Source organism: Heteronotia binoei, chromosome 9 (genome assembly GCF_032191835.1).
Source record: "Heteronotia binoei isolate CCM8104 ecotype False Entrance Well chromosome 9, APGP_CSIRO_Hbin_v1, whole genome shotgun sequence".
NCBI classification, from domain to species: Eukaryota; Metazoa; Chordata; class Lepidosauria; order Squamata; family Gekkonidae; genus Heteronotia; species Heteronotia binoei.
In genome coordinates this window covers 118079826-118102552 of record NC_083231.1, presented here as the reverse complement: position 1 = coordinate 118102552, position 22727 = coordinate 118079826, and the positions used below count along the sequence as shown (strand labels likewise).

General features: G+C 49.3%; 2 protein-coding genes across 2 annotated transcripts in view; both read left to right on the top strand.

The window, feature by feature from the left end:
* Positions 1-2864: 2864 nt before the first annotated feature.
* UBOX5 (U-box domain containing 5) overlaps positions 2865-22727 on the top strand; it is a 41018-nt gene continuing 21155 nt past the window's right edge. Inside the window, exon 1 of the mRNA XM_060247196.1 lies at positions 2865-2990. The gene's annotated coding sequence lies outside the window, so the exon portion shown is untranslated. The remainder of the gene's footprint in view (positions 2991-22727) is intronic.
* On the top strand, positions 2909-22381 carry FASTKD5 (FAST kinase domains 5). The gene is made up of 2 exons (XM_060247195.1): positions 2909-2990; positions 19178-22381. The coding sequence occupies exon 2, from the start codon at positions 19213-19215 to the stop codon at positions 21685-21687; it is 2475 nt and encodes an 824-aa protein (XP_060103178.1). The 5' UTR covers positions 2909-2990; positions 19178-19212; the 3' UTR covers positions 21688-22381.

Below are 22727 nucleotides of genomic sequence, written 5' to 3'. Positions count from 1 at the left end.
TTTTGTAGGGAAAGCCTGGCAGGAACTCATTTGCATAGTAGGTCACACCTCCTGGGGTCAAGCCAGCCAGAACTGCATTCCTGTGCGTTCCTGCTCAGAAAAAAAGGACCTGGCAGGTGCTAAATATTTATTTATTTTTATTTTATTTTAGTAAATTTTTATTCTGCCCATTCCCTGTAGGGCTCAGGGCGGAGTACAATATATTCAATATGGAATACAGAAGTCAAATATGTCAAATGGAATTTTCTCCTACGCTGACCTTCTGGGACCATCCGGTGCAATAAAGTCACAATTGACAGAAGCTATGTGTGTGTTTTTAAGGCAAGAGAAGAGAGGTGGTGTTGCCATTGCCCATCGCTCCATAGCAGCCCCCCTGTCTTCCTTGAAGACGACGATGGCATTGGATTTATATTCCGCCCTCCACTCAAGGTCTTAGAGCAGCTCACAATCTCCTTTATCTTCCTCCCCGACAACAGACACCCTGTGAGGTGGGTGGGACTGAGAGAATTCTCACAGCGGCTGCCCTTTCAAGGACAACCTCTGCCAGAGCTATGGCTGACCCAAGGCCATTCCAGCAGCTGCAAGTGGAAGAGTGGGGAATCAAACCCGGTTCTCTCAGATAAGAGTCCGCACACTTCACCACTACACCAAACTGGCTCTCTTAGTAGAGAGCCAGTCTCCCATCCCATCTTGGTAGTCTCCCATCCAAATTCTAACCATGGCTGGCCCTGGTTAGGTTTCCAAGATCTGGTGAGACTGAGCTTTCCTGGACCATCCAAGGGAGGGTGCTGTTTACTTAATAATTTCATTCATTTTGACCCTGCCTTTCTCCTCAACGGGGACCCAAAACAGCCTACATCATTCTCCTCCCCTCATTTTCACAACCGTGAGGTAGGTGAGGCTGAGAGTCTGCGACTAGCCCAAGGTCTACTGTGGCTACCGGCAAGCGTCCACGGCACAAGCGAAGATTCAAACCTGGTTCTCCAAGATACTAGTCATCCGACACTCTTAACCTCCACACCGCACTGGATCTATGAGTACTTTTGAAAAAGCTAGCACAGCAGGGCAAATGGTTCGACTCCTCCTTTACATGCCCTGCCAGTTTTCAGGGACTTTGAAAAAGCTATCCGGTAGTCTGATATGCCAAAGTCCACCTTCCAACTCAGATCTCTGCCCTTCATTTGTGAACCGGATACTAATCTGAGGCATTTGCTGCTACACCTCATTGGCCCTCTGAGCATCAGGGATATTCATAGACTGGTGTGTGGGCTTGCAACATTCCAGCCACCATGATGCAACACACACACACACACACAAATCTGTGTAGAAAACCAGCCTGTCAAGGTAGACATGACCTGCTAGCTTTCCATGTGCAGGTGGTTTAGGGTTGCCACTCCCCAGGTGGGGGCAGGGGATTCCCCCAGTTTGGAGGCTCTCCCCCTACTTCCGGGTCATCAGAAAGTGAGGGGGGGAGGGAAAAGTCTGCTGTACACTCTGTTATTCCTTATGGAGACCGATTCCCATAGGATATAAGGGTGAATTGATTCCCAGGTATATGGAACTGGGGGGGGGGGAGGGGAGCTGTTTTTTGAACTAGAGGCACCAAATTTGCAACAAAACATCCGATGCCTCTCCTCAAAACACCCTCCATGTTTCCAAAGGATCGGACCAGGGGGTCCAATTCTATGAGACCCCAAAGAAGGTGCCCCTATCCATTATTTCCAAACGGAGGGAAGGCATTTAAAAAGGTGTGCAATCCCTTTAAATGCGATTTCCGGAACTCCCTTTGTGGGTAAATTGTGCTTGTCACAACCTTGCTTCTGGCTTAAAAATACCAGAGAAATGGGACTGGATTGTGAAAGTTTTATCGTGGAGTGAGATGGACAAGCTAACAAGAACTTTAAGAGACTATGATTTGGATCTGTTTAAAAAGGAGTGGAAGAAATTTAGAGACTATATAGAACGAGAGTGGAATGTAAAAAGACCTTGGACAATTTTTTAATATGAATGGGAGAAAAGAAAGACATCGATCTTTGATTGGTTAGGGGTACCTTTATAATTGAACTTAAGTATATAACCTCGGCGGAAGTCTAGTAATGGAGGGAGGTGGGATTGAAAATATCATATGGGTTAGAGATAGTAAGGACAAAATTAAATATTGTAACCATATGTTATTAATAAAATTGTTTAAAACACAACCTTGCTTCTGGCTCCACCCCCAAAGCCTCCTGGCTCCACCCCAAAGCCTCCTGGCTCCTCCCCCAAAGCCTCCTGGCTCCACCCCCAAAGCCTCCTGGCTCCTCCCCCAAAGCCTCCTGGCCCCACCCCCAAAGCCTCCTGGCTCCTCCCCAAAGCCTCCTGGCTCCACCCCCCAAAGCCTCCTGGCTCCTCCCCTAAAGCCTCCTGGCTCCACCCCCAAAGCCTCCTGGCTCCTCCCCCAAAGCCTCCTGGCTCCACCCCCCAAAGCCTCCTGGGGGGGGGGCTCCTCCCCTAAAGCCTCCTGGCTCCACCCCCCAAATTGGCAACTCTAAGTTGGTTGTTTTGGGGGTTTGTTTGTTTGTTTTAAAGGCATCGCGCCGGAACGCAGCCCAACCCCAGTTTGCACCGTCTCGTGTGAAAAGAACACCCTCGTCCAAGCAAAACTCGCACAGATGCCTTCGACTACCGGGCTCGCCGGAAAGCGCATGCGCACACCGAGCAGCAAACCCAAGCAGCGCGCGCCCCCCTGGCGCTCCAGGCTTCGCCCAGGCCAGCGGCGCATGCGCACATCACTAACCGCTCCGCCGCGCGCTTTCCACGAGGCCCAACCCCAACCGCTTTCCGTAACCTCGCGACGTGTTTTTTTTTCCCCTCCCCGGAAGTACGACACCAAAGTGGGCGGTGCCGCGTGACCGGAAGCAGCGCCGTGAGGGGAAAAAAAAGAGAGGAGGCTTGTGAGGGACGGCGAGTCCGGGCGGCGGAAGGACGGCGGTGTGACGGAGCGGCTCCCGGTGAGTGAGTGAGTGAGGGCGGCTGGGCCTTCGGTGAGGGAAGAGGGGCCCGCTGGGCGGGCCTTCCCGGAGGGGGCGGGGGGGTGTCCGGAGCCCCTCAGGAGCGTCGCAGCGGTCGGCCCCGCCCCCATTCGCGACGTCACAACAGGCCCCCTCTGACGCCCTTGACTTCTCCCGAGACCGACGGTCGCCACGCCCCTGGCCCCGCCCCTCGCCACGCCCCTTGGGCGCACGCGGGGGTGAATGCTGGCAGCAGCTCCTTTGCATGTTAGGCCACGCCCCCCCCGTGTAGCCAATCCTCCTGGAGCTTGCAAGGTTCTGTTTTGTGAGGTCCAGGAGGATTGGCCGCAGCGGGGGCAAAGCAGCTCCCTGGGAGAATTCCGCCCCTAGGCGCATGCGTCGGCCGTGCAACCCCCGGGCCGGGTGCGCTGCCCCGACTCCACTTGGCAACGACCAGCTCCCTGCTGGGGCGGCTGCAGCGGGAAAACGCTACTCTCCAGGGGAGGCGGAGGCGTTTGCAGCCCGTGTGCATGCATCCCCGGGCGCCCCATCCAGCTACAGCCGGGTGTGATTTTATATTCTCCCCAGGAATTTTTGGAAGAAAAAACCCAGCAGAGACTTATCTGCATATTAGGCCACACCCTCTGATGGCACCTTTTCACACAAGGCCTTTTTGCAGAAAAAGCCCAGCAGGGACTCATCTGCATATTAGGCCACACCCTCTGATGGCACCTTTGATTCACACAAGGCCTTTTTGCAGAAAAAGCCCAGCAGAGACTTATCTGCATATTAGGCCACACCCTCTGATGGCACCTTTGTTTCACACAAGGCCTTTTTGCAGAAAAAGCCCAGCAGGGACTCATCTGCATATTAGGCCACACCCTCTGATGGCACCTTTGATTCACACAAGGCCTCTTTTGCAGAAAAAGCCCAGCAGAGACTTATCTGCATATTAGGCCACACCCTCTGATGGCACCTTTGTTTCACACAAGGCCTTTTTGCAGAAAAAGCCCAGCAGGGACTCATCTGCATATTAGGCCACACCCTCTGATGGCACCTTTGATTCACACAAGGCCTTTTTGCAGAAAAAGCCCAGCAGGGACTCATCTGCAAATTAGGCCACACGCTCTGATGGCACCTTTGATTCCCATGAGGCCTTTTAGCAGAAAAAGCCCAGCAGGGACTTATCTGCATATTAGGCCACACCCTCTGGTGGCACCTTTGTTTCACACGAGGCTTTTTTGCAGAAAAAGCCCAGCAGGGCCTCATTTGCATATTAGGCCACACCCCCGACACCAAGCCACCCCGAACTGCCTTCCTGCTAGATAAAAGCCCCACCCCCTCCGTTCACTGACAGCTGTGTTTGCCCCAGTGCCAGGGCAGCTGGCTTCCTGTCACGTGCCTGGCCTTTGCAGGGTGTGTTCAGTCGTCTGCTGGAGCCAACAGGGATTTTTCCCAGCACTCTTGGACTTCTCTGGGCTTGATATAATGACGGGAGCCTTGGGGCATTCAGAGAGCAATGCTGAATGGGTCTACTCTGAATTCAACTTCCTTCTCTGAATTTTCCTACTCTGGTGGCTACAACCAAAGCTCTGGGGGTCACGGCAAATCAGTCACAACCTGACGGCTCTTCTCCATCCGCACCGTGCAGGAAACTCTATGTTTCCCCAGCTGTGAATTCCCAGACTGCAGCAGAGAGAGGCTGGCTAAGCAAATCCAAAGCTGAACCTGGTTTCAATACTCTTGGGCTCTGTCATCTCCAATTTCAGAGTAGGCTTCTTCACCCAAAGGGTGATTAACATGTGGAATTCCCCTCCACAGGAGGCGGCGGCGGCTACAAGCATAGCCAGCTTCAAGAGGGGATTGGATAAAAACAGGGAGCAGAGGTCCATCAGCGGCTGTTAGCCACAGAGTGAGTGAGAGTGAGAGAGTGTGTGTGTGTGTATATATTTATTTATTTATTTATTGGCCACTGTGTGATACAGAGTGTTGGACTGGATGGACCATTGGCCTGATCCAACATGGCTTCTAAGAAGGGTGCAATAGTCCACGTCTGCTGCAGGCTCGCTGGTGGCTGACAAGACCAATGCGGGACAGGCAGGTCCGGCCACAGTGGCTGCAGGGAAAAGTCTGATTTAGGGTTGGTGCTGTAGCAGTGCGATTCTTCCTCAATCTCCTTTTGTCCTATACACACACACACACACACACACACTTAAGAGCCCTGTGGTGCAGAGTGTTAAAACTGCAGTACTGCAGTCCTAAGCTCTGCTCACGACCCGAGTTCAATCCCCGGCGGAAGCTGAGTTTTCAGGTAACTGGCTCGAGGTTGACTCAGCCTTCCATCCTTCCGAGGTTGGTAAAAGGAGTACCCAGCTCGCTGCGGGGAAAGAGTAGATGACTCGGGAAGGCAGGGGCAAACCACTCTCGTCAAAAGTCTGCCATGAAAACATTGTGAAAGCAACATCACCCCAGAGTCGGAAACGACTGGTGCTTGCACAGGGGACCTTTCCTTTTCCTCTGAAATATATTTTTATCTGATTTTTGCACTCTCAGCCTTGGCCTTATTTTCTTTCATCTCCTGCGGCTGGTGGAGCCTTTTTAACTTGTTTGCAACATTTGTATCCTGCCTCTGCCGTGACAAGGTCCGGCAAGGTGGCTATCGATGTGAAACACTGAAGGGAAAATTATATTATTCAGAACCAGGAACGTCACAAGGTGGTTTCAGAGGCTAATTGTGTTGGTTTGCAGTAAAGCAGTTTCGACTCCAGTAGTGCTTCAGAGACCAACAAGAGTTTCGGGGCGTAGGCTGCTGAGAGTCAAAAGTCCCTTTATCCGACTTGAGATAAAGTGCTGCTGAACTTTAATCAAAGCTGTGAGATAGTTAATAATTTATCGTATGGCAGTGCATGCAGTATAGCCAGGAGATCTTAAGATGGACTGGCAGCCACAAGTTCTAGCTCTTTTAGTGTTATGCACCCCTAGGTGCATAAGGTGAAGTCGCCCGTGGTGCCACAGAGTGGTAAAGCTGCAGTACTGCAGTCGAAGCTCTCTGCTCACGACCTGAGTTTGATCCCGGTGGAAGCTGGGTTCAGGTAGCTGGCTCAAGGTCGACTCAGCCTTCCATCCTTCCGAGGTCGGTCAAATGAGTACCCAGCTTGCTGGGGGGAAAGTGTAGATGACTGGGGAAGGCAGTGGCAAACCACCTCATTAAAAAAGTCTGCCATGAAAATGTGGTGAAAGCAATGTCACCCCAGAGTCGAAAACGACTGGTGCTTGCCCAGGGGACTACCTTTTTGTTTTTAATGGCTCAAGGTTCACTCAGCCTTCCAGCCTTCCAAGGTTGGTAAAAGGAGTACCCAGCTTGTGGGGGGGGGAAGGGTAGATGACTGGGGAAGGCAATGGCAAACCACCCTGTAAAAAGAAGAAGAATTGCAGATTTATACCCCGCCCTTCTCACTGAATCAGAGACTCAGAGCGCCTTACAATCCCCATACCTTCTCCCCCCACAACAGACAACCTGTGAGGTGGGTGGGGTTGGAGAGGGCTCTCACAGTAGCTACCCTTTCAAGGACAACTTCTGCCAGAGCTATGGCTGACCCAAGACCATTCCAACAGCTGCAAGTGGCGGAGTGGGGAATCAAACCCGGTTCTCCCAGATAAGAGTCTGTGCACTTAACCACTACGCCAAACTGGCTTTCTTACAATCACCTTCCCTTCCTCCCCCACAACAGACACCCTGTGAGGTGGACGAGGCTGAGAGAGCTCTCACAGCAGCTGCCCTTTCAAGGACAACCTCTGCCAGAGCTACGGCTGACCCAAGGCCATTCCAGCAGGTGCAAGTGGAGGAGTGGGGAATCAAACCCGGTTCTCCCAGATAAGAGTCCGCACATTTAACCACTACACCAAACTGGCTCTCGCGACTGGTGCTTGCACAGGAGACTACCTTTATCTTTACCAGTAGGTGGCAAGCTAGACTTGTTTTCAAGGCAAGAAATGTTTCAGAGGTGTTTTTGTCATTGCCTGCCTCTCTGTCAAGACCCTGGTATTCCTGGTAGGTATGACCCTCCTTAGCTTCGGAGATGTGACAAGATTGGGCTAGTCTGGTCTCTCCAGGTCAGGGCACCTGTGGGGTAAGCTATGTTGAGACTGTATGACTGGCTCAAGGCACCTCTCTGTCTTCCATGGCAGAATGAGGCTTTGGACCTTTGTATCCCAGGTCCTAGTGGAGAGTTGTAACCATGACACTCCCATATTAAAATTTTCATGCATCATAAGCTTTTACAGAGTACACTTAGATCCAGGGCAAGGCGTTCTCAGTGGTCAGGGTTTTGGGGCGGCAAGCACTAAAAGAAAAAGAGCAGGATCGCGGTGGCTGTGAAATGCAAAAAAAAAAAATGTGGGGTGAATCGTAACAACGCGACCTTCAGATATAATCTGAAACGATACGCAGATGGTTCGTTACTGCTGCAAAGCCAGTTAACGCCCCCCAGTGGTTTTAATAAGAGCCCCGTGGCGCAGAGTGGTAAAGCTGCAGTACTGCAGTCGGAGCCCTCTGCTCACATCCTGAGTTCGATCCCAGCGAAAGCTGGATTCAGGTAGCTGGCTCAAGGTCGACTCAGCCTTCCATCCTTCCGAGGTCGGTCAAATGAGTACCCAGCTTGCTGGGGGGAAAGTGTAGATGACTGGGGAAGGCAGTGGCAAACCATCTCATTAAAAAAGTCTGCCATGAAAATGTTGTCACCCCAGAGTCGAAAACGACTGGTGCTTGCCCAGGGGACTACCTTTTTGTTTTTAATGGTTTTAATAAATCATAGAATCCTAGAGTTGGAAGGGGCCTCCAGGGTCACCTAGACCAACCCCCTGCACAATGCAGGAAACTCACAAATCCCTCCCCCTAAATTCACAGGATCCCCATTGCTGTCGGACGGCCATCTAGCCTCTGTTTAAAAACCTCCAAGGAAGGAGAGACCACCACCTCCTGAGGAGGAAGCCTGTTCCACTGAGGAACCGCTCTAACGGTCAGGAATTTCTTCCTAATAGAATCCTAGAGTTGGAAGGGACCTCCAGGGTCATCTAGTCCTACCCCCTGCACAATGCAGGAAACTCACAAACCCCTCCCCCTAAATTCACAGGATCTTCATTGCTGTCAGACGGCCCTCTAGCCGCTGTTGAAAAACCTCCAAGGAAGGAGAGCCCACCACCTCCTGAGGAGGAAGCCTGTTCCACTGAGGAACCACTCTAAGACGTGTATAAACTAGGTAGTGCATGTAAAGAAGAGAGAAGACACAGACCTCTCCCCCAGGCTTAGGGCAATGAGGGAATATGGAGTTGAAATATCACATCTGATGGCTGCCATGGGAGCTGTTTGGCAAATGGCAAACTGCAGCTATTTTTACTACTCGCGTTGCACATGAACCTATTCTCCGCCCTCCTCTGCAAATCAGATCCGCTTCTCGTACTCTCCGGACAGATGTGTGCTCCCTGGGGCCAGCACAGGCCGGTTCTAAGCGAGGGGCAGGGTTCAGCCAAAGAAAGCGGCCTGCCTCCAAAGAATGGAGCTCATTCTGCTGTTTTTTCCCTTGGAATGCTTTATGTGCAGGAAGCCAAAGGGTGTGGCCAGTAGCAAAGCTGGAACTGCTACTTCAGATCAGCACTGCTGTTTAAAAGGAGCGGCTGCATGCAAACATGCATGGCTGGCGTTTTTTTTGCAGAAAAAGCCCAGCAGGAACTCATCTGCATACTAAGCCGTACCCCAGAGCCAGTTTGGCGTAGTGGTGAAGTGCGCGGACTCTTATCTGGGAGAAGCGGGTTTGATTCCCCATTCCTCCACTTGCACCTGCTGGAATGGCCTTGGGTCAGCCATAGCTCTGGTAGGAGTTGTCCTTGAAAGGGAAGCTGCTGTGAGAGCTCTCTCAGCCCCACCCAGAGCCAGTGTGGTGTAGTGGTGAAGTGTGCGGACTCTTATCTGGGAGAACCGGGTTTGATTCCCCACTCCTCCACTTGCAGCTGCTGGAATGGCCTTGGGTCAGCCGTAGCTCTGGTAGGAGTTGTCCTTGAAAGGGAAGCTGCTGTGAGAGCTCTCTCAGCCCCACCCCAGAGCCAGTTGGGTATAGTGGTGAAGTGTGCGGACTCTTATCTGGGAGAACCGGGTTTGATTCCCCACTCCTCCACTTGCAGCTGCTGGAATGGCCTTGGGTCAGCCGTAGCTCTGGTAGGAGTTGTCCTTGAAAGGGAAGCTGCTGTGAGAGCTCTCTCAGCCCCACCCCAGAGCCAGTTGGGTATAGTGGTGAAGTGTGCGGACTCTTATCTGGGAGAACCGGGTTTGATTCCCCACTCCTCTACTTGCAGCTGCTGGAATGGCCTTGGGTCAGCCGTAGCTCTCGCGGAGTTGTCCTTGAAAAGGCTGTCTCACAGGGTGCCTGTTGTGGGGGAGGAAGATAAAGGAGATTGTGAGATTCGGCGTGGAGGGTGGCATATAAATCCAATACCATCATCACCCCCTGACACCAAGCAGGCCAGAACTGTGTTCCTGTGGGTTCCTGCTCAAAAAAAAAAAAAAAAAAAGCCCCGATACACGGTTCTGTGCATGGGATGTATCTCTGGGGGTTTTCGCAGTATGACGATGGGAAAGGCTGCATCGCTGCAACGTGGGGCCAGGCCCATTACTGAAGGCTGATGCAGCTCTCTCCGTCCTCGGTCGGCGAGCCCCGCTTATGCTGTAGAATCGCATCCACATGCTGCGAGCGATCATTGCGAGATTTGTGAACCACCCCGCCCCCCCTTCCAGAGAGCAGCCCTCTCTGTGCCACGTGAGGATCTTAAGTTGAGTCGCAGTGGGTTTTGGCGCAGGCCACTGCTTTTCGCTGCCTGCGGACGGCGTGTCGCAGCATTGCACCCTCCCCCCCAGGAGCAGCGCGGGGGCTTGGATGCAGGCCTGCGTCAGAAGCGAAGAAGCTGAAGTGCCGTCGTTTTCTGAATAGGCGCCCACCAGACAGCCCGTAGGTGAGCTGTTCTGGCCTCAGCTTTCCAGAGGAGCGCAATACAGGCTTTGTAATAGTTGTGAGGCACAGCGCACAAAAGGGCCCGTGCTAGGGTTTTTGATGCCCTAGGCGAGCTGCCCATTAGTGCCTCCCCCTCCCCCCAAAATTTAAAAAAAAACAGAGAATTGTAGGAGAAATAAAAGTTGAAACAATTGACATTTTTAATTTACAGGTTTTTAATTTTAATTTTTTTTTAAATTGTGAGATTAAGCAATACAAATTGTGAGAATACTACTTGATCCTTTTAGCTGGAGGTGCCAGGGACAAGACCTTCACATGACCATTTCTACCTGACCCTTTTAGCTGGAGGTGCCAGGGACAAGACCTTCACATGACCATTTCTACATGACCCTTTTAGTTGGGGGTGCCAGGGACAAGACCTTCACGTGACCATTTCTACCTGACCCTTCTAGCTAGAGGTGCCAGGGACAAGACCTTCACGTGACCATTTCTACCTGACCCTTTTAGCTGGAGGTGCCAGGGACAAGACCTTCACATGACCATTTCTACTTGACCCTTTTAGTTGGGGGTGCCAGGGACAAGACCTTGGGCATGCCAGAAAGATGCTCTGCTACTGGTCCCCTGGGAAAGGAAGGAAAGAGCCAGACATTCCTTTGCCATTTCCCTGGACCCCACAGGAGAAATACAAAGCAAGCACCTTTAAGACCAAGGAGTGCTAATATTTTAAGCATGTTTTATTTTAAGGGGTTTTTTTTAAACATATCTTTAATTGTGTTTGTCTATGTCCTTTATATTTCTGCTGTGTAATCTTAAATAGGTACACACACGGCCTGGCCCAACATGGCTCGTCCCAACAAGTTCTCATTTAGGTCTGATCTGGCCGTCATAACAAATGAGTTCAACACCCTTGCTCTATACTACATGCTTTGACTTGCCACAATATTCCAGAGTATCTTTGCTGTTTTCCTCTTTTGTACTGCTTTCCTGTATATTTCACCATACATAACAGCCCTCAAAAGGATGATTTGCGGAATTATTTCCATCCAATGCATGCACTACTACGCGAAAGGGGGAGATTGGTTCTTAAGTCTGCCGACGTTTTACCAGTGCTTAATGTTGATATGCTTTCATAAGAACATAAGAGAAGCCATGTTGGATCAGGCCAATGGCCCATCTAGTCCAGCACTGTGTCACACAGTGGCAAAAAAAAATTATATATATATATATATATACACACACACACACATATATGTACACTGTGGCTAATAGCCACTGATGAACCTCTGCTCCATATTTTTATCTAACCCCCTCTGGAAGCTGGCTATGCTTGTAGCCGCCACCACCTCCTGTAGCAGTGAATTCCACATGTTAATCACCCTTTGGGTGAAGAAAGACTTCCTTTTATCCGTTCTAACCTAACTGCTCAGCAATTTCATTGAATGCCCACGAGTTCTTGTATAGTGAGAATGGGAGAAAAGGACTTCTTTCTCTACCTTCTCCATCCCATGCATCATCTTGTAAACCTCTATCATGTCACCCCGCAGTCGACGTTTCTCCAAGCTAAAGAGCCCCAAGCGTTTTAACCTTCCAGCAATCAATAACGTAAAAGAGCTCTAGAACAAAATAGCAGTCAAGTGGCACCTTTAAGACCAACTTAGTTTTATTCAGAACGTCAGCTTTCGTGTGCTCTAGGCACACTTCATCCGATGAGGGATCTGGCACAGTGAGCAGAGCCACACATAGCTGGTAGGCAGTGGTTTAGAATGTAAAATGGTACAAATATAAGATCCAATGACAGGATAGTAAAATTAGCAAATCGAGCAAACCTTCAATCTAAGCTCGGAAACGCTCAGGTCACCCGCTCTGTAGTGATTATATGTAACACTAGGTGGCAGCGGCAGACTCTTTCAGACCAGGCAGGCGCTTTGCAAATCATCTCCAGTTTTCACCCTTTTTTTTAGTTTCTTCAGCACCTGATCCCAAGCCAAGTTGACAAAGGCTTTGATCCATTTGTGTTCCACCTTACACTTCCATATGGTGTGTCTCACAAAGGGGGATTGTCCGACGGAAAGAAACAGATGTTTTAAAGGGAACGAAGATGTTTTAAGAGTAGGTGTGATTGGATGTCAAAGTCAAGGGGAAGTAATTTGTGCCCATAGTGTCTTACCAAGGGGATTGGATCATGTGTATTACTGGCAATGGTAATGTTGGCTGTTTCTCTCTGTCCCATGAACAAGGGTATAAGAGAAGCCATGTTGGATCAGGGCAATCGCCCATCCAGTCCAACACTTTGTGTCACACAGTAGCCAAAACCCAGGGGCCATGAGGAGGTCCACCAGCAGAGCCAGAACTCCAGAAGCCCTCCCACTGTTGCCCCCCAAGCACCAAGAAGACAGGGCATTACTTCCCCAGATATAAGAACGTAAGAGAAGCCATGTTGGATCAGACCAGTGGCCCATCCAGTCCAACACTCTGTGTCACACAGTGGCCAAAACCCAGGGGCCATGAGGAGGTCCACCAGCAGGTCCAGAACTCCAGAAGCCCTCCCACTGTTGCCCCCGCAAGCACCAAGAATGCAGAGCATCACTGCCCCAGAAAGAATGTTCCATCTGTAACTTGTGCTGATAGCCATTGATGGACCTCTGCTCCATATGTTTATAATCACTGTGATTAGCTGAATGAAGTAATGGGGTAGCAAATTGCACCCCCATCTTTAAAAAGGGTTCCAGAGGAGATCCGGGAAATTACAGGCCAGTCAGTCTGACTTCAATACCGGGAAAGTTGGTAGAAAGCATTATCAAGGACAGAATGAGTTGGCACATTGATGAACACGGGTTATTGAGGAAGACTCAGCATGGGTTCTGTAAGGGAAGATCTTGCCTCACTAACCTGTTACATTTCTTTGAGGGGGTGAACAAACATGTGGACAAAGGAAACCAAATAGATGTTGTTTACCTTGACTTCCAAAAAGCTTTTGATAACGTTCCTCATCAAAGGCTCCTTAGTAAGCTTGAGAGTCATGGAGTAAAAGGACAGGTCCTCTTGTGGATCAAAAACTGGCTAATTACCGAAGCAGAGAGTGAGTATAAATGGGTAGCCTTCGCAGTGGAGGACAGTAAGCAGTGGGGTGCCGCAGGGCTCGGTACTGGGTCCCATGCTCTTTAACTTGTTCATAAATGATTTGGAGTTGGGAGTGAGCAGTGAAGTGGCCAAGTTTGCAGATGACACTAAATTGTTCAGGGTGGTGAGAACCAGAGAGGATTGTGAGGCACTCCAAAGGGATCTGTTGAGGCTGGGTGAGTGGGCGTCAGCGTGGCAGATGAGGTTCAACTTGGCCAAGTGCAAAGCAATGCACATTGGGGCCAAGAATCCCAGCAACAAATACAAGTTGATGGGGTGTGAACTGGCAGAGACTGACCAAGAGAGAGATCTTGGGGTCATGGTAGATAACTCACTGAAAATGTCAAGACAGTGTGCGATTGCAATAAAAAAGGCCAACGCCATGCTGGGAATTATTAGGAAGGGGATTGAGAACAAATCAGCCAGTATTATAATACCCCTGTATAAATTGATGGTGCGGTCTCATTTGGAATACTGTGTGCAGTTCTGGTCGCCGCACCTCAAAAAGGATATTATAGCATTGGAAATGTCCAGAAAAGGGCAACTAGAATGATTAAAGGGCTGGAACACTTTCCCTATGGAGAAAGGTTAAAACGCTTGGGGCTCTTTAGCTTGGAGAAACGTTGGCTGCGAGGTGACATGATAGAGGTTTACAAGATAATGCATGGGATGGAGAAAGTAGAGAAAGAAGTCCTTTTCTCCCTTTCTCACAATACAAGAACTCATGGGCATTCGATGAAATTGCTGAGCAGTCAGGTTTAAACTGATAAAAGGAAGTAGATCTTCACCCAAAGGGTGATTAACATGTGGAATTCACTGCCACAGGAGGTGGTTGCAGCTACAATCATTGACAGCTTCAAGAGGGGGTTAGATAAAAATATGGAGCAGAGGTCCAGCCACAGTGTGTATATGTGTGTGTGTATATATATATATAATTTTTTTTGGCCACTGTGTGACACAGAGTGTTGGACTGGATGGGCCATTGGCCTGATCCAACATGGCTTCTCTTCTGTTCTTATCCAATCATTTGTGGTGGCGGGATTTCTACAGCTTTAATTCATCATTCTACAATTGCTTATAACAATCCAAAATCTTTCTTAAAATTTTTGAAGGCACTTTGTTGACCTATGCTTATTCATAAACCTGTTTAAAAACTTGAACCTTTCTAGTGCTGTCCATAATCTTTGTGTGTTGCGCTGTCCCTAGTCTCTGAAAACCACCTAGCTGCCAATACCTCTGCAGTGTTTCATCTGTCTGCTCAGAGTCCTAGGGATCAGTACCTTCCTTTACTCAAGACAAGAACTTTTCTGTGCTCATAGTAGTCTGTAGTAAAGCAAGGTTCAAGCTTATAAGCAAGACAGTGTCTTGATTTTTTATTTTTATTTTTTTTAAAAAGAGCAGTGGAGAGATCCACTGTTGACATCTGTGGGGACTTTAGACTGTAGGGTTAAATGCTGCAGCATCGTGGTTAAGGGACTAAAAGCATGTGGAACCTTTGCAAATTTCAGCAGCTTTGAGGAGGCTTTCAGGACCATTGAATGAATAATGTGCCATCGAGTTGGAACTGACTCGTGGCAACTCCACCCACATGGTGGTCAAGGCAAGAGATGAGCAGAGGTGCTTGAATACACACAAAACTGCCATAGACCATCGTCCCCCAGGGTCAGTCTTGTCTACTCAGACTGGCAGCAGCTCTCCAGGGTCACAGGCCAGAGGTCTTCCACATTACCTGTTTCTGGTCCTTTTTAACTGGAGATGCCAGGGATTGAACCAGGGGCCTTCTGCATGGAAAGCAGAGGTTCTTCCACTGAGCCACAGCCCTTCTCCATTAGTCTCCAGGGTCTCATGCTAAGATGTTTCCCATCACCTGCTGCCTGGTCCTTTTGGCTGGAGATGCCGGGGATTGAACCGGGGAACTTCTGCATGCAAAGCAGAGGCTCTTCCACTGAGCCACAGCACACCCAGGTAGCAACCCCAGTCTTCCTTGGCGGGTGCCCATCCAACTACTGACTGTGGCTAACCCTGATTAGTGCTCAAGTTCTGACAAGCTCAGGCTGAAGTGAGTTGTTTGGGCTGCTTTAAGGACCACCATGGAACTTAATTGCATTGCTTCATATATTGTTGCCACCTTTTAGGCTATTTCATAAAGTGAAATGGTGAACATATGAAGCTGCCTTCTACTGAATCAGACCCTCGGTGCATCAAAGTGAGTCTTGTCTACTCAGACTGGCAGCGGCTCTCCAGGGTCTCCAGCTGAGGTTTTTCACGCCTGCTTGCCTGGACCCTTTTTAGTTGGAGATGCCGGGGATTGAACCTGGGACCTCCTGCTTGCCAAGCAGATGCTCTACCATCGAGCCACCATCCCTCCATAGCACTTTGATCTGACAAGGTCAGTATTATCTTCTCTGGCTGGCATCAGCTCTCCAGGGTCCCAGAAAGAGGTCTTTCACACCATCTTGATCCATTTAAGCAGAGGTGATGGGGATGGAAGCTTAGCCCTTCTGCATGCTAAGGAAATGCTTTGCCACTGAGCCATGTCTGCAGGCCTGACTTATTTTGAGATAACGAAGGACTCTTCCTGGGGAGCTGGAGGAAATGCAAAAGAGTATCACTAACGGCTTCCCTTCTGGGAAGTGGGGGCTGTTCCCAGGGGGCTGGTTGAAAAATACAGAGATCCTTCTGCCATCAGGACCTCATTACCTGGCCTTTAAAACATAATTGGGAGAGGAGGGAGTGTTTCCTCTTAAGCGCCACAGTGGCGCAGAGTGGTAAAGCTGCAGTACTGCAGTCCTAAGCTCTGCTCACGACCTGAGTTTGATCCTGGTGGAAGCTGGGTTCAGGTAACCAGCTCGAGGTTGACTCAGCCTTCCATGAAAGTGGGGAGCTGATCACGTCGGGGAGTTTCACGTTGTGACAAAGGTTGGATCCAACGGAGGCCCTAATACCCTTGGGGAATCTCATTGCGGGGTGGGGACTTCAATTAGGCCTTCTGCCATTAGAAGGAATTACACTCTACCCCCTTCCCTTTCCCAGCTCGTATGACAGATTTGCACAAACTTTTAACAATTATTCACTGCCTGAGGACACAGTGATGGCTGCAGGAATATAACAGGTTTAAAAGGAAATTAGATTCACGGAGGATAAGTCTGTTGATGGCTACTGGCCCCAGTGACTGAGGGGAACCGCACCATTCGGAGGCAGTCAGCCGCTGAATCTCAGAGGCAGAAGTCAACATCTGGGGAAGGCCTTAGCCCAGGGGGGGCCACACTTGCTTAATGTAAGAGCCACATAGAATAAATGTCAGATGTTTGAGAACTACGAGGGAGGCAAATAGGTGGGGGGGAGGGGAGGGGGTGGGTGGAAATAAAGCAACTTTGAGATTGCAATAAATTTTGCAAATAAAGCAACTTTGAGATTGCGATTGCTATAAAAAAGGCCAACGCCATGCTGGGAATTATTAGGAAGGGGATTGAGAACAAATCAGCCAGTATCATAATGCCCCTGTATAAATCGATGGCGCGGTCTCATTTGGAGTACTGTGTGCAGTTCTGACCGCCGCACCTCAAAAAGGATATTATAGCATTGGAGAAAGTCCAGAAAAGGGCAACTAGAATGATTAAAGGGCTGGAACACTTTCCCTATGAAAAGGTTAAAACGCTTGGGGCCCTTTAGCTTGGAGAAAGGTCGACTGCGGGGTGACATGATAGAGATTTACAAGATAATGCATGGGATGGAGAAAGTTGAGAAAGAAGACCTTTTCTCCCTTTCTCACAATACATTGCATTCAATGAAATTGCTGAGCACACGGGTTAAAACAGATAAAAGGAAGTGCTTCTTTACCCAAAAGGTGATTAACATGCGGAATTCACTGCCACAGGAGGAGGTGGCAGCTACAAGCATAGACAGCTTCAAGAGGGGGTTAGATAAAAATATGGAGCAGAGGTCCATCAGTGGCTATTAGCCACAGTGTGTATATATATGTGTGTGTGTGTGTGTGTATATATATAATTTTTTTGGCCACTGTGTCACAGAGTGTTGGACTGGATGGGACATTGGCCTGATGCAACATGGCTTCTCTTATATTCTTATTTGACACAGAGTGTTGGACTGGATGGGTCATTGGCCTGATCCAACATGGCTTCTCTTATGTTCTTATATGACACAGAGTGCTGGACTGGATGGGCCATTGGCCTGATCCAACATGGCTTCTCTTATATATTATATATATATATGTAATTTTTTTGGCCACTGTGTCACAGAGTGTTGGACTGGATGGGCCATTGGCCTGATCCAACAGGGCTTCTCTTATGTTCTTATGAGACACAGAGTGTTGGACTGAATGGGCCACTGGCCTGATCCAACATGGCTTCTCTTATGTTCTTATGTGACACAGGGTGTTGGACTGGATGGGCCATTGGCCTGATCCAACATGGCTTCTCTTATGTTCTTATGAGACACAGAGTGTTGGACTGGAAGGGCCACTGGCCTGATCCAACATGGCTTCTCTTATGTTCTTATTTGACACAGAGTGTTGGACTGGATGGGCCATTGGCCTGATCCAACATGGCTTCTCTTATGTTCTTAGGTTTTTAACTTCAACTTCAAATGCATTCTCCAAGCTTCTGGCTGGCTTGGCTTGGCGACATGGTTTAAAGAAAGAAATGCCTTCTCCAAGCTGACCCAACGGAGCAGTGGGGATTTTGAGAGCCACATAATATGCATGAAAGAGCCACAGTTTGACCCCCCCCTCCCTGCCTTAGCCTCTGTGCTGTGTTGCTGGACCACTGGTCTGATCCAACAGGGCTCTTCTTACATTCACCATCGAACTCCTTTCCTGCACCCACCATAGCTTGCAAAAACTACTGAATTGCCAGGAGGGAACATCAGGGAAGGCCTCGGGCTCTAAGCCCCATTTTTGGCCCTCCAGAGCTGGGGTGTCGAACTCATTTGTTATGAGGGCCGGATCTGACATAAATGAGACCTTGCTGGGCCGGCTATGTTGGGCTGGGCCATGTGTGTACCTATTTAAGATTAGGTAGCAGAGATATAAACTTTTAAAGGACACAGACAAACATGAGTAAAAGGTTTTTTAAAAAAGAAATTTAAAACATGCTTAAAACGTTAGCACTTGTTGGTCTTAAAGGTGCTTTCTTTGTATCTCTCCCATGGGATCCGGGGAACTGGACAAAGGAAGCTCTGCCTCTTTCCCTCCCTTCCCAGGGGAGCAGGAGGGGGAGGAGCCTCAACCAATGGAGAAAACAGAGGTTTTGCTTTGTAGCTCCTGTGCGATTGAGCAAGTCTTGCAAAGCAAGCTGAGATGCAGAAGGAAGCAAGAGGGAGGGAGAAGGACGCAGACAAGAGCCAGTTGCTCGGGGGCCTGATAGGAGCCCTCCGGGGGCCCGATTCGGCCTCCAGGCTGCATGTTTGACATCCTTGCTGCAGAGGAACTGGTTGACCCCAGTGTGAGTCAGGAGGCTGGACTTGATGGACTACCGGTCTGATCCAGCAGGGCTCTTCTTTAATGTTCTTTATTGAATCACGGACTCTGCATACACATGCATTCTTTCTGTACAGCGCGTTACTAGTTTTGTAAGACGTGCCCATTGTAATGAGTGTCTGATCTCACATAGCAATGCACCTTGCATTCCTCTATGGTTTGGCTGAACGGAGGATGGCTTGCACAAAGGAAGGGAAGGACTTAGCCGTTGAGTTTTCTACCTCCTTGCACACGAACAGGTGAAACGGCCTTTTATGGCATCAGACCAAGGTCTGTATGGCCGACTTTGATTGGCAACCGCACTCCAGAATCTCCAGCAGAATTCTTTGCCCATCAGTTGCTTACCGTGCTTTATTTTTGAGCTAGAGATGGTGGGGATAGAACCTGGGACCTCCTGCCTGCACACCAGGCATTCGGTCACTGAGCTGCAATCTGTGCGAAGCTTTGAGTAAATGTTGCGTTTTAGAATATGTCTTGCTGTGACGTTAAAAGGTTTTTTTAACAAAAGAGAAAGAGAAACTCATCATGACAGATAAACGCCACTCATTCTTCATCTGCCCTTTTTTCAGTACTGGGGACCCATTCTGACCGGGTAGTTGCGAGCATGCCTACAAGGATAATATGCCGAAGATTTTCGGGTCGGTCATGCAGGATGGCTGCGTTTTGCACGACAGCAAAGGTGCCAGGCGAGACGGTATTCGTTGGGAAAGCGGAAGAGGACCGAAGCTTCCAGAAGGCAGAGAGGAGTTCTAAACCTGCCGTCAAGTTCAGACTATGGAAACCTCCACAATACAAAGTGTCTTTTTGTCCATCAGCCTATGCTGGGGCCAAACACGTATCCGATGAGGACTCGGCTTGCGGCTTGGACGGCAGCTTGCCTGAAAGCGATTACGCTAGAATTGGTGCCAGTCAGGTCCAGAATACCTGCAGCATCACGTGCTCACGGAGGCTCTCCAGCGCAAAGAACGCACTGCTGGATTTGGAAAGCGGCACGTTTCTGCCCCCCCAGGCCAACACGACGCAGCCGAGGAAGCCGGATCCTGCAGAAGGTGACAGGGAAGTGGCTGATATCGAAGCTCAAGATCCTAAGGAAGATCCCAGGGCGTTCCAGAAGCAAAGGCCCGAATATGAAGTGCTGAGTTACGATCGATACAAGCTCCCGCAGCCGCTTTCTGCAGAGGAAGGTAGCCTGATCCTGCAGAACGTCGCTATGCTCAAAAGCAGCCTGAAACCCCACGTTATTGCCGAGCATTTCTTTCGGTTGAGCGGCTTGCCGGCAGGACGACGCGAAAGCCTGAAATCCGACGCCCGCTTCGCCACGTTGTGCCACTGCGCCGTTGAAAGCGTCCAGCTCTTTGATCTTCCTGAGCTGCTTATGGTTTTGAAGGCGTTTGTTCGCTTGGCCATTCCGCCGAACCATTCCATGCTGAAGATATACGAAGCGGAATGCTGCCGTCGGGCCTGGGACGTGGGCCTGGATCACCTCCTGCTGGTGGCCGACCTGTGGCGTTGCATGGGGCGCAGCGTCCCTCGGTATCTGGAGATCGCGTTGAGCTATGTTAATCTGCACTGGCGGGAACTCAGCTTGCCCCAGCTCGTTCAGTTAGTCTATATCATAGGGGAGGGCCGCAAAGCCCCAGAGGATTTAATGAAGAAACTCGACACCTTGGTCTTGAAGTACTTGAACGCTTTAAACCTGGAGGAAGTGGGCGCCGTTTGTTTAGGGTTCTTCAAGTCCAGTCATGGTCTTTCAGAACATACGATGCGGAAGATTGGAGATAAAATCTCTGCCCGGATGGCAGAGATGAGCGATTATGCCTTGGTGAACGTGCTCAAGATGTACCGTTACACTCACGTCGATCATCCTGAATTTCTGAGGCAGCTTGGGATTCTTGTTCCTCCGCGGATCCCTTCCATAGGCACTCAAGGAGTCATGCACATAGCCCTGGCTTGCTCGGCTTTGCATTACCGTAACGAATGGATTATGGATGCCGTCGCCTCTTCGGTGCCTTCCAGGGCGGCTTATTGCCGCAGCAAAGATGTTGCCAAGCTCTTGTGGTCGTTTGGATGCCTGAACTACGAACCGCCCAACGGAGAGGAATTTTACGCCTGCCTCGAAGAGCAGTTGCGCAGAAAGATGCACGAGTTTCAAAAATTCCCCGAGCATCTGCTCACCTCCTTGCTAGCCCTGGCGTTTGCCGAGCGGTTCCCGAAAGATTTGATCGATTGCGCTCTGAGTCCCAAGTTTATCAAACGAACCGGAGACGGTAAGCTTGACCTCAAGAAGGACTTGTTCACCCTCGATGGCACGGTGGAGATTGAATGCCCCGACTACGCGGGCAATCGCCTCGCGCTGCAACTGAAGCAGGAGGTGACTGAGATGTTGTGGGATTCTGTCAGGAAGGACATCTCCACAAAGCCGGAAGCCAAGGAAGCACACGCTCTTCTGGAAGACATGTTGGGCGGTCCCCAGTACATCAAATACCACATGATCTTACCTCACACCCGATCAGCCGATTTGGAGATTCAGTTAGACCCAGACCGAAAGCCGCTGCCTTTTCATTCAGAAGCTGCAGCGGTCAAATCGGAATTAAAAGAGAATGGAGTCTCCCTCACAGAAGACTTAATGCGTCAGCTGTTGAAGGGGAGGTCTCAGAACCCATCCCTGGTGGCGAACGGCGGAAGCAAGGATGAAACGGGTATCCAGGAAACACCAATACAGGAGGAACAATCTCTATCCAGTTGGGCTCATTTTGCATTTTCTGATGGAGTTCCTCTTACTGGTTCCCTCTTGAATGCGTTGACAAAATCAAAGACCTCTTGTGAAGGTCTGGAGCCTCAGCCAAAAGGGCAGCGTCTCGGGGGCACGAAATTAGCTGTTCAGGTGTCCAATAGGAACCAATATAGCTATCACTCGAAACACCTCCTGGGACTCCACCATTTGAAACGAAGGCAGCTCCGTCGGATTGGCTATACGGTGGTAGAACTGCCCTTCTGGGAATGGTTTCCGTTGCTCCGGCATAGCCGGTCAGAAAAACTGAGCTATTTGCACCATAAAATATTTGATTCTGTACTGTAAGGTGCCGTGGTTTGAGAACCCAAATGGTAAAAGGGAGGTTCCTGATTCTTGGGTCTTATCCAAGTTTGGTGGGGAACACAGTTGACTCTTTTAGAACAGGTTCTTTGTTCACTTAAAGCATTTCTTTACGGACCCTGTTCAGCATTCTTAGAAATTATAATATGCCCAGGGCATGGTTAAATGAACCTTACAGTGATTGTCTTATGCGTAAAGTTACATTAGAAGGAGCCATTTATTTGCTTTTTTTCAAAAATCCAGTAGATTGAGGCAATGTACTTCAACTGTTTAATTATTCTTTATTGCAGAAGAGACAAACAATTAAGTCGATGTTACAGAAAGGACAGGTGATCCCATTAAGATAGAGAGGAAGGAATAGAAAGTCCATTAAGGAACCGCCAAAAGATTACAGTTAAAACAAAGGGAACTTTGACTCTTGAAAGGTTGTAGTGGTCTCTGATGCTACTGGACTTAATGACAACCTGGTTCATATAGAACAATTAAGTCTATATAGCAGTTAGTAATTACAGCTAAGATGAGTGGGATAATAAATGATATTGCAATATTTTTTTTTTTTTTAAAAATTCTCTGAAAAGACTGTAAGTTCAGTTAACTACTGAAGATGCTAATGCATCTGAAGAAGTATACTTGCACATGAGAGCATATGCTTTGAATAAAACTTAAATATGCTACCCGACTCAAACTTTGTTCTGCTCCTTCAGCTACCCACCTGAATCTAGCTAATGCACCCTGTCACTAGAGGGGATTGTCTTTCTCTCTCTGAACTCCTCGTCCGTAAAATGGGAAACGTGTTTGGCTGGGTAGCGGCACAATTGCGGGAGATGAGCAACAAAGAATGGAGTGTTAAAAGTGCAGTTTAAACAATATTGGGTAGTTCATATTGGTATAATTCAAGTTCAGGTTTATTTCTATCCCGCCCTTCCCACCGAAGTGGCTCAGGGCGGCTCACAATGCACAAAAATCTAACATAATTTGAATTTAAAACATCTTGCACAGTTAAAGCAGTAGAATAATAAAACATA